Genomic DNA, 15643 nt, shown 5'->3' with positions numbered 1-15643 from the left:
GCCACTTACAGTCTGGCGTTGCTTTATTGAGAAATCACTGAGGTGGCTCACGTGAACTCGTTAAAATTTTATGTGCGTATCTATAATGCATTTAACTTTAAGTATTCCATGCACTTATCTGGATGTCACTATATCCTAGATGCCCACAAAAAAACAAATAGTAAGGCAGGAAGGTAATTTAATATCTGAGAACAACACTGCATGTTTAATTTAAAATTACAGCTTAAGCATAGTGGTGCGAACACAAAGTTACCTTTGATAAAGAATAGTAATTGGATTTAATGCTGTATATAGGTACAAAAATTTTGTTAGAGAAAAGAAAGTGAAGTTTGTATGTGAGTATAAACTAATGAATTGAGCTCGGCTCACCTGTTATGGTCTTCAGAAGACAGGTACATACCATTAGACAGATGGCAGAATTGGTGTTAAAGCTTAAGGCTTTGGTAACTGCTTGAAACACATCTACTTATTTTGATCTTAATCTGGTCTTAACCTGGGAGGGTAAAAGGTGCCCGTTGGAAAGGAGCCTCCACAGGAGATCAGGCTGCAAGTCAGGTCTACGGTCCCATATTAACTTCTTAATCCATGCATCCTGGAATCTGAGCAAGCTGGTTTGCAGTTCTATTTCTGCCCTGTACATTGCTCTTCTTGGGACACTGGCCATTCTGCCAGGCAATGATTGAAAAGGATGGAACATGCCTTCCCTGGACTTCCCTGGGTGAGTTCAGAGGGCATCTAATTCCAGGCTTTCATGTCCCGGGAACTCATGGTTAGAAACAGAAATAGAGACCGTTTATTAAGGGAAGAAAAGCAGACCCAAGAATAAAGTGGGCTAGTGAGCTGCAGGAAGAGCCCCCCCCCCCCGCGCGCGTGTGTCGTATGGCCCTGATAGACCTATGTAGTTCCCACATCTCCCATCCACATTTTACACACCTTTCACACCTTGTGCAAGTTCTGGCCTTTGGCTGAAGCCCAAGGGGAAAAAGGCTTGCAGTCTTGCTCTGCTAACTGGCCTTTTTCACATGTAAACCTTGATGTTTCTGACCCTATTCCCCTGCCTCACCTGGAGCTCCAGGCACGGGCAGGGCCACTGAGGACTCTCTGTTCCCTCAGCAATTGTTCAGGGAAGCATGGCTCTTGCCCATGAAGGTTTATTGAACTCAAGAAACATGTGATATATAACACGTATGTACATGTGTGTGTATGTATGTATGTATGTATGCCCTAATCAAGGTACACGTTAACTTGTCCTCTCTCTTCTTCCACAGGAAATTATTGGAATGCTGCCTCCTTCCCAAACCCATCATCCTACCTACACTTCTCTACCTTCCAAGGGGAGACTAGTGCTGACATCTCTTTCTACTTCAAGACGTTAATCCCCCGGGGAGTGTTTCTGGAAAATCTGGGGAATACAGACTTCATCAAGCTGGAGCTGAAGTGTGAGTATTTGTTTCTTGTCAACACGTTAGTGGCCAGTCACTCTGGTCACAGAGCTGTCTCAAGAAAGTTGGCAGGGAAGACAAGAAAGCACCCCTCTTCTCATGGTAGGAAAACACGCAATAAGGTTCCTTGTTTAACATGCTTGATTTCCAAGGAAGTAGGCCAAGGGTAGACAGAGATGTGCAAACCAATCTGAAAGACAGGGGTTAGAGTAACAAACATGAAGGAAAGTGGGAGGAGCACATGAAGATATCAGCACTTTTGAGGCAGCCAAACCAGCTATGGGGAAACGGAACAAAACACCGGTGTGTGCTTTTCTCGGCGAAGTTCTGCCGACACATTCTGAAACAGTGTAATGTCAGAATTTGCTCTGTGCCAAGGACACAGAAGTGAAGAGTCAGGCCCATCTGGCCTGGGACCCACCGACCATGTGGAGTTCCACTTTAGGGGCTGCCTCCTTGGGAAGACAGGCCAGGCAGATCCACAGACAAGCCCTGCCTTACCAAGGCTCTTGTGTCCTCCTGGCCCAAGTTCAGACTTAGGAAGTTATAATATGCAGAGCTCCTGCTTAAACGATTCCTTGTCTGGTTCTTTCTGACTGCTGAGATGAGTCCAGTAGAAAAGTTTGAGGCTTCTGTGAGAGCTCGGCCCCCTGCTGAGTATGTCAGAAGGCCTGCCTCCCTGCGTCTATGCCCATGACACTCTCTACAGTACTGTTAGCTCATGCCTGTGTTCCAAGAATAATCCCAAAGCCATTTCCCAGTATATCTAAGGTTTTCCTCTTTTTTTTTTTTACTTATAAATATGCAATGCACCATTTTATAATTTTATAAAGATACTCTCAGATAAACTTTTTTTTTCTGTTGTAATCCCACTGGGTTCTTTATTTAAATGGTAGAATGTGACTTAGTAGAAACAGGTGAAAGTGTTGAGAAAGAATCTCAAATTCAAACCCAAATATGGGATTGAATTTCTTAAACACTTTGGATTCCAATTTTCTAAACTATATAAAATTATAGCATCAATTTTGAAAACTGTTCTGAAAATGGGGTGCTGGCATTCATAGAGAATTTATGGCAGTGTGTAGTAAGGGCCAGAATTATCTTTGCAAGGTTGCTCATTGTAAGGCAGACTTTTCAGTATGACCAGGATATTTCTCAACCCAGATGTGCTGGAACTAGGGTCCTAATGTACCAGACACTCAAATGTCACAAAGGTCAGTCTGAGACGGTGGCTTCAAATCCATTGTCTCACACCAAAGAAAGTTAAAGATGTGTATTCTTGTGGGACAGTGAACAGCAAAAGCAAACTTCACTAAGAATTATGAGGGAAAGTGACAGAAACTTTCAAAAATAGGAGAGGTTTCCAGGAGAGAAGACTGTTAAACTCCTTGTCTAGGGGATTATACAGGGCCGTGTCAGATGCTAGACAAAGTCTGAAGTATCTCCTGTTTGGGTTGGCTAATTTTCTGGGCAATCATGACTGAATCAGTCACTGAGGGCACATGTTCTGTGCCTGTCCCCCTGGACCAGCCATGGAAATAATAACTTGTTGTCCATGTACTGTTCATCTCTGACTCCAGCCTTATTAGTTGTTGATTTTGACTGTCAATAGCTGTTAGTCATTTGGCCAGCATTACTACCCTCAAACTCTGCAGGTGCCGCAGGTATCACTAAGTGCACTAGGGCTCTCTTTATCCTCATATTTACATAATCAGCTATAGCTTTGCCATGGCAGAGAGTGGACACCATCCCAGCCACTAAGATGTAGCTGCTGTCCTTCTTGATTGCCTCATCTCTGGCTGGTGGTCTGAGAAAGTCCCCTATACAGAAGCGTATTTTTAGAAGCCATCTCTATTTATTGCTGAGTCTGTTACAATCGGACTTATTAGAAGCAAGAATTTGAGGAAGGATAATAATGCTTAGTATATGTCCTTCCAGGGAATTTGTGAAGGAAACAACTGGTCTACCATCACTATCCCTGTCCTTCCCCTTATTGGTCCAGTTTAGTTATCTCTTATTCAACTTCTGCTTCCTTTTCATCTGTCTTGCTGGTCTAGACTTTGCTATGCAAGCCTTTCTTTAACCCCAGTCTCTGTTCTAACTGACAACAGACATGGGCAACTCGGAGTTTTCACCACAGGCAAGATCTGATTAAAAAGAAGACTGAAAATAGTCTGGCCCTAAAGTTAAAACTAATTAATTTATTGATTAAAATGCCCTCTTCACTGAATTAGGGTTCATAATTATTAAAATGGGATTTTTCATTTCCTTCAGCTAAAATTAATCTAATCAACTATGTTCTTGCTTCCACATTAGTTGGATGGCATATTAGAAATATCCCATAGAAATATCCCAGAGCCTGAAAAATGGACAGCTCAACATTTGAAAAGTTCTATCCATTTCTGTAATGTTCCTTGGGTCTTCTGACTGTTTTACGTGCTTGTGTTGTATACAGTTATGTCCAGGGAAGGAAGGCGATAAGCAGGTGCCTTGGCTTTCCACGTGCATCATAGAATTTTATTTATTTCTTACTTGGGAAACTCTTCAGAGATGCTTTCAAAGCCTACAGGTCTGGGGGTTATGAACCTCAATCTTCACCTACTGCACTGAGGCTCTTCCCTTCTGGGTCTTTCTGCAATACGAAAAGTGTGGAAGAAGGTGAATTACAGCCTCCATCTTGACATCTAGCTGACCTTTCTGTCATATAGTTTATACGGGGTGAAGACATACATGATCTTCAAGATGCAGACTTGAAACAGTCTTTACTGAAGTTTCTTGTACCTTCTAAAAACCACTAAAAGTGAAGAAAAAAAAGCTAAAGACCCCTGACTGACAGACTGAAGAAACCATCACTTTAAGCGTTTCCATTAGAGTTCAAAGTGTGTTGTTCTCCACAGAGTTCTCAGTGTGCTGTGTGCAGTAGGAGAGGGCAGACATGAGTATGTGAGAGAAACCTATGCAAAGCCACTAAGAGGCAGTGCTTCTGTGAAGCCGTTAATCCCTAACAGAAACTGAGGCACACATTAGTTTACAGTGATCATTGGGCTAATTGTGTTGCAGCTTAGGAAAGACTGAACCAATCTAAGTAGATGACACAGATTCTCACAGATTTCATACAGCTGGTAAGGCAAAAAGTAAAAGTGAAAGGAAAGGTGTCGTTTGCTGTGCCTGTGACTGAAATGCCTGAGGACGCCTTAAAAGGGGAATTATTTACCTCAGCTCATTTCGTAGAGTTGAATGTATGGTCAGGAGACCCCCATGTACTTGAGCAGAAAGAATCTGTTTGAGAGTTGACCTGACAAAAGAGAAGAGGCATGCAGAAAGGGATCAGGGCAAGATAGAGCCCCAAGCACAGCCTGAGAGGCCTAGTTCCTTCCATAAGGCTTTTTACCACCTCCCAATAGTGATATATGGTCTACCAAAAGATTCACTAGTTCAGAGCCCGGGATCTAATTGTTTCCAAAGCCGTAAGAGACACACACAGGTGCATGCCACTTAACCCAGTCAAATACCTGTGAAATGGTATCATATAGCGTATCTTAACAATAGATGTAAAATTTCTTGTGGAGGGTGTGGAAGTGGCAGGGAGGAGGGTTTACAGAGCTCACAATCCTGGTTGCTAGCGGTAGGAATGACCTGTTTCACTAGAATGGAAAAGATAGGCCTTAGCATATGAGCATCAGGATTCAGCGACTGGACGCATGGAGTTGGAGTGTGTGCTAGGAAAGGACCGTGCATCTACAAAGGACCAGAGGATCCCTGGGGTAGACGTGACTGAAGCCGGGTCTGTCACACCTCTTACCTTAATGTTTTAGATGGTGCTTCAATCTGTTGTTGTTTTTTTTTTTTTTCATCCAATCTTACTTTTATCTAAAAACAATACGGAGAGGGAAAACTGGCAAGTTTGACACTTGCTAGCACCTGTCTGATTATAAATATTCACTTCAGCTTTTCTTTGTTGGATTTCTGGGGTGGTAGGTGAAGAATCTTTCAGTAGCTGACTGCCCAAGGGCCCAGGAAAGGTGTTTTTCTACAGGCAAACTTTGTTTAAACTCCCTCTCCTTTTCGCTGTTTAGTGTGTTAGGCTTTCTGATAGGAAATTTTATTTCTCTGCATGTGTCTCAGAGGAATGTTGTCACACTGTATGCCTCCATGTTGCTTTCCCGGGTAGCGGTCCCGTTAATTAACTACATTGTGCCCTTCTGTCAAGAGTAGAGGATTCTTGACTCAGAGAACAGTGAGCTTGTGTACCACAAGTTAATGAGATGTCATCAACCTCCTTTGCACAAGTAGAAAAACACAAGATAAAATCAGAGCGATCTTTCTCATTAGCATATGTTAAGGTAAAATTTTAACTGTTTCTCACTTACTATTTAATGTTTATTCATTCAGTCAGTGAGTTTTTCCGGGATATTTAGTAGGCTTTCTGGTACTGTGATAAGTGCTGAGGGAACATGCTCAAAATATGTTTTCTTCCCCCCACAAATGTGGCCATTTCGAAAGCAGGCAAATAAATGGGTGGTTGTGTCTTAACCGGCCAAATCGGCCTTCTTAGACCACTTTTTGTCAGGCCTTGTTCTAGACTCTTTATATAAATCATCCCGCTGTCCTAGCAGCGAATTGGACATAAGCAGAGACAGAAGGCAAGGACGCTCACACACCTAGTGCAAAGTGAGGGCTCGGTCTCAACTTTTTGCCCTGAGCTCTATTCCTGTGACCACGGCAGTCTCCACCTCTCTCCACAGACAGAGGCTGTCTGTGAGCGCTGACGGAGAATATTAAAGCTGAGCAGAGTGACAGGCTCTTCCCAGGGAATGCAATGCTTTAATTAAATTTTGATGGATGAGCAGGAGTCGATAAGGTAAAGATGAGGGGAAAGCAGGAATCTGGAAAGACAGGGCGGTTCAGGATAACACCAAAGGAATGAAAATATTGAGGACAGAGCACAAAGACTCAGAAAGAAGTGGGGCTATCAGCAGGGGGAGGGGGATGCTGGGCTGGGGGGAGGTAGTAGTGTTTCAGGGAGAGCTAGAAGGTAGGCAAGTTTAGTGCCCAGTGTTCTCTTTCCTGGGGCAGAATTTGGCTTGACCTGAAAATGAAAGTTACGCTGAACTGAGGTGTAACGTGTGAGCAGACCGGCATTCATGAGAGCAATTACCAGAAACCAGATGTATTGGTCTATATTTTATCGTGAAATGCCTGAGGACAGCTGAGCTTGTGAGTGCGTTCTCCAGCTCATGTTTTGACGGTGAAAGTCCAATTGGCAGGTTTTTGCATGGCCCGTCTCAGCTGTGTAGCCCATGTTAGATACAATGATGGCTACACTTGAGAGAGCAACTGATGATCTAGCCAAACAGGAAGTCAGAGAGAGACCCTGGGTCAGGCTCAGGCTCCTATTGCCATTCTATCTGACTAGCATTCCCCTTTACTGGCATGCTCTCAAGGGACCTAAGGGTGACTCATTAGGACCTACTCCTTTAAGGTCTCATTCTATCTCCCACAACCACTGGGAACTAAGCCTCCAACACACATGCTTTCAGAGGGTGAAACCAAACTATAGCATCAGACGATGAGTAATGGCTATATTAAGATCATAAAAGAATGATGGAGTATGGTGTGGAGAAAAAAGAATTTTATGTATAGGTGAGGGTGCCTAAAACAAAGATATAGAGAAAAGAGGCAAGATATGCAAGAATGAAAAGCCACCCAAGCTCAGGGATCAGAAATCAAATGGCAAAGACAATGACAATGATGTCCCAGAGACTTAACGGAATTTTTGAGACAAATGATAAAGTACTAGATACTAACTGAGAAGCTAAGCCAATGACATGAAGTGACTTTTGGGCTTAACGTGGGCACATCACTGTCAAAGTAAAGAAAGGTTGGGAAACGGCTCAGCACGGAACACATGCCTAGCATGTGCAAGGCCATGGGTTAGATCACTGGCATTGCAAAAGGAAATAAATTTACCAAACCATCACTGAAGTGAATGGAAATGGATTTGGAGCTCGAAGGAAAATGTTTTTATTTATTATCCTTTGGTTTGAAGATGGAAGAGACATGAGTACACACACACACACACACACACACACACACACACACACACACACTACAAGAAAAACCTTACCACAAAGGAAAGATCAGAGACCCAGGACAAAAAACTGAAGGAATGAGGAGGCTGGCATGTGTGATACCCACGAGCATCCTGGCACTAGAAAGCAATGGTTAGAATGGTCAAGTGAAGGAAGAAAACATAAGCCATCAACCAGGCATACTTCATGCAAAACAGACCTTCTGTTGTAGTTGCTCTTGTTAATATTTTTGAGATGGCCAGAAGATGATACTTTTTTTAAAAAAAAGTGACTAAAGCATACTCCAGAAACCCCAGATTGTAGAACTATGTTCATCACTGTCAACCATAGGCATGCATTTACTTTTTCAATCTTTTCCTTAATGAAGTAGCCTGACTATTTCCTCCCCGGTTTCTGACCATGGCAATAATCATAGCTATGTTCCCATCATCATATCATCACTTAACTTGGCACCTGTTGCATGCAAGTTTGAGGAAGCTACAGAGACCCCAGAGTGAGGAAGGAGGACCAGATACCTTCTCTAGGGAAGAAGACAAGCTCACTCATGACAACATGGCTCTAAATTTGCTGGAAGCTCTCCGAGTAGCAGGCACTGTTTTAAAGTTATACAATACATTTTTTGAGATTTTATTTAAAAATTTGTCCATAATCTGAAGGTAAGGAAACCAAGGCACACAGTTTACTCAAATGATCTCAGGTTTGACAGAGTTGAGTATTTAAATACAATAAGTTAATGATACCATTGGGCATGAGTTATTGAAACATTCAAGAAAGAAGCACGCAAGCAGTCCTGAGAATGAAAGGGAGGAATGAATCAACACCTGAATTGAATCATAAAGAGCAAAGGAGTGAGTTGAACTGGATGGAGGAGTCAAGGAAGAAATTCCTGGGGGAGACAATGCAAGCAAAAGTTTAAGGATGAGGAAGAGGGCAGCTGCTGGAAAAACTTGGTATTGTTGTAACAAGAAATATATCCTGATTCTAAATAGAAATCAATTTCCATAACCAGCCAACATCTATTGAATACTATGCATGGGCCAAAAGGGCATAAGAAGAATATTTCCTAGTTTTATCCCAGGGCCGTACCCACACTAGTGGGACAGACATTCACTCTCTACTGTTGTAAAACAACATTTTGTTTGCATGTTGTTTTGTCTTGCTTTGCCTTTGTGGTGCTAAGAACCAAGCACACACGTTCACACATGCTGGGTAAGTACTCTACCACTGAGTTGACCTCAGCACAGAAGCAATGTTCTGGAAAGGATGCAGTGAATATTCAAAGTGTAAGCAACGTGCCCTATCAGGTGAGGCAACAGTTACTTCTTAAGACAATAAGAATAAGACAAGTTATGGAAAGGTGATATCAGATTAACTAAGCCTCAAAGTAATTAAGAAAGAACCCTGAGGCCTAGGATGCAGAAGAAAGAAGCTGTAGCTTCATAGGCCGCATGGACACACCAGGACAATGTGGCTCTGTCACACATTGGTGCCTTGAGGGCAGAAGGACACTGTTTATATCACAATTCCAGGGCCACAACAATGTCTGGCACACAGGAGGTACTGAATGAATGTTCATTAATTGAATGAATGAGGTGCTGTTCTAAGTAAAGTACCATGGAAAAATCTAGGTGGAGAAAGGGATTGATGCCATCGAAGAGCTGGTGATGAAACCAAGAAAAGTGCTTTGAAGGTTGTGAGGACGGAGAGCATGGTTGCTGGCCTGCTGGAATTTAGGATGCCACAGGAAGGTGGTTTGAGTGATAAGAAAAATCCAATGTTGTAGCCATGCAAGTGGAATGAAAGGTGTGTGTGTGTCAAGGTTGTGGACACAGGGACTATCAAGTGTGGAGCCCTCCTCATCCCTATTGACATCTCTAAAGAAAAGAGCAGTGCAGTCAAGGAAGCTATGAGCCAATAGTTGCACTCCAAGGATGACAGCCATGAGAGGACATTAAACCACTGGCTGAAGACTCTGGAGCCATAGACTAGAAAGGCCATAGGGAAAGGAAGAGTAGGAAACTGCTTCCTGCCCAGGATATGGACCCTGGAGCAAGGATGGAGGTTGTGCGGTAGGATCCTTTTGGGTAAACTAGCTATAATGAGCAGAGGGAAGTGTTTGTTAGAAACAAAGATCTTTTTTTTTAAGGGAAAAGAATGTATTTTAAAGAGATTTTAAGGGATTGTGTGAAAGAGATGAGGTTTTGGATGGGAGTGACTAAGAAAAGGAAACAGTCACAGAAGCAGCCATCAAAAACTATGGTAAAACTTTAGCATAAGCTTCCATGTTAGACAAGTTTGAGCTTTTTCAGATATCAGGCTGAGTCAGAGAAAAAAAAATATCTGCCCTTAGCAGACAGATTTACTGAAAAAGTGTGGAGGCAGCAGTCTAATGCCCTACTCATCTAGGAGAGGGTATTAAGGAAGCCCGCTCACTTCCAGCACGTGGCCTTCCGCAGCACGCACGCTCTGGGAAGGCACAGAAGAAATTACTCTGCAATAGGAAGACCATGGCGAATCAGAAGCAGTAAATTAATGGCAATTTCTCTACCACTACCTCAGAACTGGAGCAATATTTTGGATGTTAAAAAGAGCTTTATGTGCATAGAAGCAAGGAATGTGGAATTCTACTTAAGCGGGCTGCTTCTTAAAATACTATGAGTCATTGTTAATAAAAACCAGCTGTTTACACCTGGATTCTTCCTTTTAACTACTCAAGCCAACCCAGACTATGGACATGAATTCAGGATAAAATTTGAGTATTTCTATTCCTTTACGAGTCTAGCTGTGGAGTCAGTTTGCATTCAAGATTCAAAATCTAAAGAAGAGCTCTGTGCTGGTCATTACTGTGTATAAGAAAAGAATTACCCATTTAAAGATTTACTCACAACACTTGAAGATGACGTTTTAAATTTCTCCCATTCTTGTTTTAAGATTTTGGTTTAGATTATGTATTTTGAAAAAAAATCTTGGCATAAATTAAAGATGAGATGTATGTTTTATTAAAGCTATTTGCATGTCAATATAGGGAGATGTATCTATAGATAATCAGTAGAGGCAGACGGGCTGTTTTTTGACTCCTTCACTATTTCTAGCTGATAAGGAAGTTGCACATAAGGTGTAGGTATGCTGGGATGACACAGATAAATTTAGGAATAAATTGTCCCCTAGATGTGAAATTTTTGTTGTTACTTTAGGGTCCACTCATACCTACTAATCTGGAATTTTCCAGATAAGGCTCGGGATTCCTTCTAAGTTGGTCAGACAGAATTGACTCCGCAAGGGTTTGTGGTCTTGACTTCTTTCCCCATACTTCAGAGGCAACTTCAGAAGTCAGCCCAGCTCTTTGCTAGCCTCACATGGCAATCCAAGTCAGTCAGCACCCCTCTCTTCTCCATCATGAGACAGTGTGCTTGCTCTCCTGGCTTTTGTACTGTGACAGAGGATTCTGCCTTTAAAAATCTGTCACCTTCTTGGTAACAATTTCTTTGCCTCTTGCTCAGATCCTGGATTCTTGAGTATCCAAGGGCAAGTTCCTTCTAGTCACATCCAAAACGACAGCTTGTCCCCCTTTTGGAGCCTAATGTCTGCTCTAGAAGGTGAGCTCCAGGAAATAGGCTCCCTAAGACCTTACTGCATGATACGTTAGAATATTTCTAGTAAGCCCGTAGTTACTTACTCCGTGAAATTAAGGGAATTTTAGAACAGTAAAAATATAAGTGTGGAAAAAATAGAATTTCCCCAGCCATTTTATTTAATACATTATCATATATATAAATAGGTGTTAGTGTGTTTGTTCATGTGGTATTCAGGAATAAGCCAAAATAATCAGCAGAGTTCAAAGCCAAGAGACAGACCACTCCCAAGTATTCAATAATATTCTTTATCGTTATCAAAGAAATGAACACATACGGAAGCATGTATCCAGCTCAACAGTGACATTCATGCATTTCATTGAACTTAAAGAGAACTGTTGCTGTGAGAATAATCTCAAAGAGCAAATGTTAATGAAACACTGACGTTATAGAAAAAAAAAAGGTAAATGGAAACAGGATTCTCAGCTGACCAGTCCAAAACCATTTCCAGGACCTCTGCAGACCGCTATGGTCACTTGTGATGTCAGGGGAAACTAGACCATTTGTAAGGACCCTTCCAGCATTCACCATTCTGCAGACCCACCAGAGACCACCAGTTTGGTGTGTCACTTTTCACCTCCAGCCCTCGGTAGACACGTGATTGATTATGTGAGGCCTTCACTGTTCTACAGTGACTCCCACCTCTCCTGCAGATGCGCAGAGGAGAGATTTTTCTAGAAGTAATGACGTGCTTGTGAAATTCCCGTGGCTACCATTGATGACTGGTTATAAAATGATACTAACGACCCCAGGAATGTTCCACAAAGGACTTGAGCTCAGCACATCAAAGCAGAAGTCCAAGCTCTCTACCCGAAAGCCTCCTCCTGTGCTCCCCACAAATTAATACCATCACTGTTTTCTTCATTACCCAGATCTGAAAATTCAAAGTCATCATTAGGTTTTACTCATCTTCCCATATTTCAAACTTTTTCCCCACAAGCCATATTTCAAACTTTTTCCCCACAAGGTTTTGTCCCATGACAACCCTGGTTTCTTGACCCAAACTCTCTCATAATGTATCTCCCTCTAGTACCTTCTTCTTTAAATCCACTTTCCCCAATGCAGCCCAGTTTCCACAAATCTAAATGTAGTATTCCTGTTCTTATAAGTCATAAGGATTTCTTATACATTGTAAGATCAAGTTCAAAACAGAAGGCTTCATGATCATGCTATAATGTCTATCTCCAGCCTTCTTTGCTCACATACTCCTTACTCACCTGTACCAGGTGCCTGATTTCACCCACCTCCCGTTACTAACATTCTCCAGCCCCTTCCCAAGACCTACTGTAGGTATGCCTATTCTGGAATTCTCTCTTCTTCCCTGATTAGGCAATCCTAAGTACACAAAATGTTTCCATTTTCTTTGCATCCTTGATCAAAAGGAAGAAAAGAAATAAATAAGATAGCCTTCATTTTCCTTAAAAATAAATAAATAAATAAATAAAAATTCTGTGCTTTGCTGGAAGATAGCAAGATCCTTGTTAACAAGTGTCTTCCTATAGTGTCTGTCTGGATAGAGTACAAGTTGTGTGTCATTACTGTAGAGAAATAGATGCTTTCTTCTACCTCAGTGGCTCTGATTTTAACTTTTTCTCCACTATTACTTACTACATGTAGTACCTAATCTTTGACACACGATGGCACCTTCGAGTACACACACAGACACACACACACACACACACACACACCAAAAACATAGCTAGTATCAGCCTGCATATGTCTAGTCAGAAGACCTGGAGCTTACTAAGGAACAAATCAAGCACGAATTGGCACATCCTGGGGCAGAGATGGGGAAAATAGTGTGTCATTCTTGCTCAGTGATAAATGTGTGGATTAGTAAGAAAAGTAGGGTTGTGTGTGTGAATTTTAAGCTATAATAAGGTCAGAGACCTTCCATCTGCCATTCTAAGAGTCAACAGTGTCTCTGCAGGCTCAATATTTTTATAAAAACAAGCACTCCAAGAGAAGAGTTGTGCTACAGTCAGTCAGTGTGGATTAGTAATGCTGGGGAGCAGATGCAGCCAAGGATGACACTCGAGACCAATTAATTCAAAGCTGGTTTCCAAATAAAACAGAAGAAGATACAATAAATCAGGAGCTGAGCTTCATTTAAATACAGTGAATGACTGGCATAGTTTACTTAAAACAACTCAAACCAAGAAATACCTCAAAAGGCCAAAGACAACTAAGGAAAAGTACAACAATGTGAAGGTTGTTACAAGCCACGAGACAAACATTGTGCCACTAAATCATAGAAGGAAACATTAGCCAAGTGCTGTCAACCAGAAAGCCTGGAGGTGGCAGACTTGGAGAATTTATCTTCTTTTAAAGGCACTTGAAAATGTTAAAAGATAACTTTTAATAACATCCCTAAGAGCAGAGAAAAACAAAAGTCTTACATAGAATCTCAGGTGAAAGCAGGAGTCTTTCATGGGCTAGTGAATCCTCTACCACGCAACAGCAAAAGCCTTCTCCTTGCTTTTTTGAGACAGAATCTTGCAAAATTACCTCCAAAGGCCTTGAACTTCCACCCTTCCTTGCCTGGGCCTCCAAAGAGGCGGGGAAGATAGACCTGCACCCTCAATCTCTGCTTTCTTCATACTCTCATGTTAGACTAAAGTCATGCATGGCTAAAACACATTCCTACATAGTTCAAGAAAAGGACATTCACTTCTATCTCAATCATATTCATTTTATCATTTTTTTGTCTTCATTTCCTATTCTAGACACATTTATAAGGATATTGAATTCTATAAGTTTCTGAGTTGGGAGTTCAGAACACAGGCTGTATTTTCTACACACACAACACAGTGTGCAGCACTCAAATGCCACAGTCAATCATAAAGAGCCTTGGCCTCTGCCCAAACTGCAGGGGCCAAATGGAGCAGGTCTTGTACTCTGGAGGCCAGGTGAGCTAGAATGTTAATGCTGAGGAGAAAAGTAATTGATTTGCATGTGTCTAAGTCTTGAGCTTGTACTCAACACACTTGTCACTATGGGGAGTTTTTATTTATCATATTCAAAACACAGTCCTGTAAGTAACGGGCATAAAGTTCAGGATCCAAGTTCGGGATCATGTCCCTGTCCCAAGAGTTCTCACTTGGCTCCTAGACACTCCTCTTTGTTCTCTAATGTCTAACAAATTCCGCTCATCCACTCAAATATAGTATTACAACCTTGATTTTTAAAGAAGTATTTTATTTTCTCATTCAAAGCTTGATATTGGAAATAAAGTACAACACTGTCATACTATCAAAATTCTGGTTATCTGGGGAGGCTAATCTAATATTTTGGGGAAGTCTTGTCTTAAAAAATGGGGAATTTTGATAAAACCATGAAAGAGTTAAAAATAAGAAATATTCTTATTTTGGAACAAGATGAGTTGCTGTAATCTATCCCCAGGTTTCACTGGTTTGATGGGAATCTATGTGGCTACCATTCACTAGTCTATGAAGACAATATACAGGGTGAACTGAAAATTCAACCTCCTTCTCTTTTGTGGTCCCACTGGTCCCAGTGCCTGAAAGCAAGAGAGTTCAGTTGACAGGCAAAGAAAGGGGGTCTGTGGGATGGACTGTGTTCTCTTAACACATTCGCCCAGAGTAGCTAATTGGGGACTGAAATGCAGCTCCTGCCTGCAGCTCTGCATGGTAACTGAGCTACACAATTCGCGAAGAAAGAGCAGCCCCAGATACTAGGACACCCACAAGGTGAGCCTGAGCCTCAACTGAAGGAATCCAAGTACGTTTCCGGAGGACGCACCCTTTGCCTCACACCGAAGGACAGCAGGCATATAAACACAAACCCAGGGCCGAGAGGATAAGTAACAGAAACGGGAGGAGGGGGGTAATCAAGCCACACACCAGCCAGAAACCGGAAATCACAGAGCCGAAGCCCTAAGAACAGTTAGAAGATGCCTTTCTTTAAAGAAGTGACCCTTGACACGTCTGTGTTGTTTCACAAGGGGAAGCTAACTAGACCCAGGGCCCCTTAGGAAATTACTCATTTTTCTTGTCTTTGTGGATAGTGTTAAGATGATCAAATTTGGCTTTCTGCGTCTTTGAATTTGATTCCTCTGATGAGAGCTAATGCGAATTCCAAATGACTTCTCACGAAGAGTGCGGATATTTAGTATTCTGTGAAGTCTTTCTGGGTGAGTGCAACCGGAGCCTATGAATAATAGAAGCGGTGCATATCTGTCGAGTGTAATTATAACAGTGAATTATGCTCATCCCGCGTTCTGCTTCCTGTATACATTAGTTTAACACTGGAACACGCCGGCTAAAGACCTGTGAGGATTTGACTCCGAAAATAGCGTGCTCTTCTGTTTAGCCTTTTTCTTCGAGACAGAGTCTCAATGTAGCCCTTGTGCCTAGAACCCAGTGAGTGAAAGAACATGACTCTGGACTTGGGATCCTCCACCTCCCGCGTGCTGGGATTGTAGCGCGAGCTAAGGGGGCTGGTTTACATGGGGTTC

At 42.1% G+C, this 15643-nt stretch overlaps 1 protein-coding gene across 1 annotated transcript in view; it reads left to right on the top strand.

Annotated features, from left to right (window-relative positions):
* The window catches only part of Cntnap2 (contactin associated protein 2), a 2205170-nt gene that overhangs the window by 1934989 nt on the left and 254538 nt on the right, over nt 1-15643 (top strand). Inside the window, 1 exon segment of the mRNA XM_055598313.1 lies at nt 1269-1439. Within this exon segment, the coding sequence (XP_055454288.1) occupies nt 1269-1439 (171 nt within the window).

Source organism: Psammomys obesus, unplaced genomic scaffold (assembly GCF_907164565.1).
Source record: "Psammomys obesus unplaced genomic scaffold, mPsaObe1.curated_primary_1811, whole genome shotgun sequence".
In the NCBI taxonomy this organism is placed as follows: Eukaryota; Metazoa; Chordata; class Mammalia; order Rodentia; family Muridae; genus Psammomys; species Psammomys obesus.
The sequence above is the reverse complement of the archived record's forward strand: the minus strand, read 5'-3'. Positions and strand labels throughout refer to the sequence as shown.